Genomic DNA, 3,461 nt, shown 5'->3' with positions numbered 1-3,461 from the left:
TTTCGACGCAGTAAATGGTTATGCCTCGGAAAATGCACATTTTTCTCTCTTTTTTTATAAAAAAAATATATAATTATTTTAAATATTTAGTATTTTAATATTGCATAAAAATGTATAACGAGTTACTCGGTCTTAAAAACAGGAGGATTAGTTTGTAGCCTCGTTTTATACGCCTCTCCCCCTAACCTCTACTTGCCCACTAGATATTTGTTTATTTAATCCCCTGAGTTTTGTAATATTTGTGTTGGAAACCTTTTCGGTGGGGGCTACCGGCTATACGGAGAACGGTGCACTTTTTCTTCTGCCCTGAAGGAAAATTATGGAGTTTGGAGTCGGTTCTTAAATGTTATAAAGTGAGGCGGTTACTTGTAAAAAGATATTTTTCTTAATTGGTATTTATTATCGGCAGGCCGGCCCTCCTTGATACACTCACGCCTTCTTTTCTTTCCTTCCATCTATAAATGCCCTCCATCCTCCCACCTTCCTCTCCTTCCTCTCATCCTCTATTTCTCCCCCGGTCTTCCTCCTTATCGTTATTTTGGTCCTCCCCTCTCTTAAAGAGAGAACAAGAGGGGTGTACAGAAAGAGAGTTATAAGGTAAGATTGCCTCCTTTTCTTCAGATCTGAAGAAATCATACAAGAAATCTCCTCTTTTTTTTAAAAAAAAATCGTTTTCCTCCTCCTTTTCCCTCTAATCTAAGCCCAAATCCTCCAGATCTATTTCCAATATTTTGTTTATTTTTTAAGGCAAAAATCGAAAGGCTTGAATAATTTATCCCTTGTTATTATTTAGATCTGAAAGCATGAATCACTGCGGGATGCAGCAGAACGCCTTCGCCTCATGCGACGAGTTCGCGAGCCGGAAATCCCCGGTTTTCTGCCCCAAGCCTCGCCGCCTCGGTCCGCCTCCGCCGGTCGTACCGGTGAGGCCTCTTCGATGGCATACAAGGTAATTTTCCTACCCTTTTCCCTTTCTCTTCTATTTTAAAATCTGTTGATTTCTCTTGTTATCGTTCTAATTAGTCTCTATTTCTTTAGCCATCAAGTGGATTTTTTTGATTCAAGAGATGGATCGGAGGTGGTTGATATTTTCTTCCCAAAGGTGAGATTTTATTTTCTTGAAATTTTGTAATAAACTTTTTATATATATAAGATTTAATTTGTAAGTATTATTTTTTTAATCCGTTTCCACGCTTTTGATCTGTAGGGAGGAGAACACAACTACGTGGCATCATCGCCGCCGTTCTTTTGCGGATCTCCGCCGAGTCGGGCCGAGAACCCGGTTGTCCACGACGCCCGGTTCGGGGCGGACCGTCCGGTCTCTCCCGTCGGCCCGGTTCAGGTGGTCCGACCCGGCTCCCCCATGTCACCAAGCGGGTGCGCCCGAGCCAAGTTCGGGTTCAAGCCAGCAACCGTTAGGATCGAGGGTTTTGATTGCCTCGGAAGTCGTGGGCGGCGCGGATGTGGCATCACTGCCGTCGCATGATTGCAAGTGGAAAAGGAAAAAAAAAAAAGAGCTGTGCAAAGTTGATACTTTTAACCAAGTTGGAAGAGAGAGAGAGAGAGACAGAGACAGAGATAAAGAGGAGGTTTTTTTAACATCAAGGGAGAAGAGGGTCTTTTGTAATTGTAAAATTTTTCCTTGTATTAATCTTTTCTTTTCTTTTCTTTTCTTTTTTTTAATCCTTCTTTTTTTTTTACTCTTATGTGTAAGTAAAGGTATCATGTAAATGAGTGGAATAAGGGGTTGGAAATTAGTGATGAAATCTGTAAAAAAAGGATTTAGGAAGGGTGGATCAGTTTTGAGTCCATCTAATGTGTATATATTCTTTTATGTACTCTGAGCTATTTACTCCTTTCAATTAATCTCTCTTAATATTGCATATTATTGCAGATTAATTCCTCTCTTTGGTGTTTATTGTGAGGTAGTTGTGGAGTTAGATGGAAGGGTGGAGAAACTAATTCGAGTAGTTGGTTTAGAATTTCAGGGTGGTGTGTAACTATTCAAATGGAAATTAATTAGTGGAAGGTGAGCTATCATGGGAAGGTTTTAGGGCTAATTATACTTATAATATCTATGTGGATACTATTACTCCAAACTTTTAATATAGAATTGTCAAAGAGTTGATCAGGACTTGTACTTTAAAACAATTCTTTGGTGCTTTGTTAGAATTAGAGAGTGGTCAAAACATGCAGGTTGAATATACTACTAAATAATTGCACCTAGTGGATAGTTTGCAGTTGGTTAAAAGGTTCATATTGTATGGTGAAGGTGAATGTGAATGAATAAATTATTAGCACCAAAGTTAAAAGAAGTGCTACAGGAAATCAGATTACTCTTACAACTACCCAACTTAAGGTTTGGGCCACTTTGGTGCTGGTGATCACTCACTTTCAGTGGGACAGCTTCCTTCCAAAGATGTTAATAAGCACTACATGGATGTTGGTCTTCAAGTCATCTAATTCATTTAATTTTTTTTATAAAAAAAATATCAATTAAGGGGCATATATCTTGATAAGGTTTAGGCTAGATTTGATGTTTATCATCCAATCAAAAATAATTAATTGAGAAAATTATAAAGCATACCATATCTTTTGACTATGTTACAAACTAAGCTTTCTCTGAGTCTGTTGAGTCTCTTACTTCTCTCATATCCTGGTCAGGCTAAGCTTAACTCAGATTAGTACATTTTCTTAAGTATTTTTATGCTTTTGTAGTTATTCGTAAAACTACTCTCCTGCATAATTTATGATTATATTATTTCATCCCACTTAAAAGAGTTCCATTTGAATAATTATTAAAATGCCCATGCTATATTTTGTAATAATATATTTTTTAAATAGTCATTTGACGTCAATCCCAACTTATATCTAACTTAATATCAACCTCATATACTTAAATACCTATTAAATTTTGTGGAATGCCGTAAAAGAATGAGATAAAATTCCAAAATTGATACAACAAAATTAGAATCAAAATCGAAAGTTAGAACTACGTTTGTAATACAGTCAATGTGTATAAATTTATAATAGTATTGTTTGTACTCGTCTCCCGAAATTTAGTGTTACTATTAAATATGCAAGGTGACTAGATTACACTTAGCCATAACACCCCTTTAATCATTAGTAGAGTCCATCCATAATAATGTCCAAGAGTTAATATTGAGTCGTGTAAAGACACGCCAAGATTAGGGGCTGATATGCAAAATGGTTCAAATATATATATTTCTTTTAAAGAAAAAAGAAAAAAGTCCGTGGATAAGTCTCGGCATTGGTGACGGAAATGATACCCCTTTATTCGCAAAGTTATCCACGTCTCTGCCCATTTATTATGTGGCCAGCTTTTATCCGTCCCCATCGACCCGGATATCGTATCCACCAAGTACGGCTGGGCTTTGGCTTGTCGGGGCACAAAGCACGAATAGCAAGTTGCAGAATAAGTCCAGGATTCGCCCTCCTCT

The 3,461-nt window shown here is 37.4% G+C and overlaps 1 protein-coding gene across 1 annotated transcript; it reads left to right on the top strand.

Annotated features, from left to right (window-relative positions):
• Positions 1-437: 437 nt before the first annotated feature.
• Positions 438-1,838, top strand: LOC140768499 (uncharacterized). The gene is made up of 4 exons (XM_073108788.1): positions 438-597; positions 794-949; positions 1,039-1,102; positions 1,208-1,838. Exons 2-4 carry the CDS (start codon positions 804-806, stop codon positions 1,484-1,486), a joined length of 489 nt encoding a protein of 162 aa, XP_072964889.1. The 5' UTR covers positions 438-597; positions 794-803; the 3' UTR covers positions 1,487-1,838.
• The last annotated feature ends 1,623 nt before the right edge of the window (positions 1,839-3,461 follow it).

This window comes from Typha angustifolia, chromosome 10 (assembly GCF_048772165.1).
Source record: "Typha angustifolia cultivar Huaian chromosome 10, ASM4877216v1, whole genome shotgun sequence".
NCBI classification, from domain to species: domain Eukaryota; kingdom Viridiplantae; phylum Streptophyta; class Magnoliopsida; order Poales; family Typhaceae; genus Typha; species Typha angustifolia.
This window is presented reverse-complemented; position numbering and strand designations above follow the sequence as displayed.

Coding starts and splice junctions, on each gene's coding strand:
- LOC140768499 (XM_073108788.1), top strand. CDS start 804: ATGAATCACTGCGGGATGCAGCAGAACGCCTTCGCCTCATGCGACGAG. Junction 950..1,038: donor CCTCTTCGATGGCATACAAG/GTAATTTTCCTA, acceptor CTATTTCTTTAG/CCATCAAGTGGATTTTTTTG. Junction 1,103..1,207: donor TTGATATTTTCTTCCCAAAG/GTGAGATTTTAT, acceptor TTTGATCTGTAG/GGAGGAGAACACAACTACGT.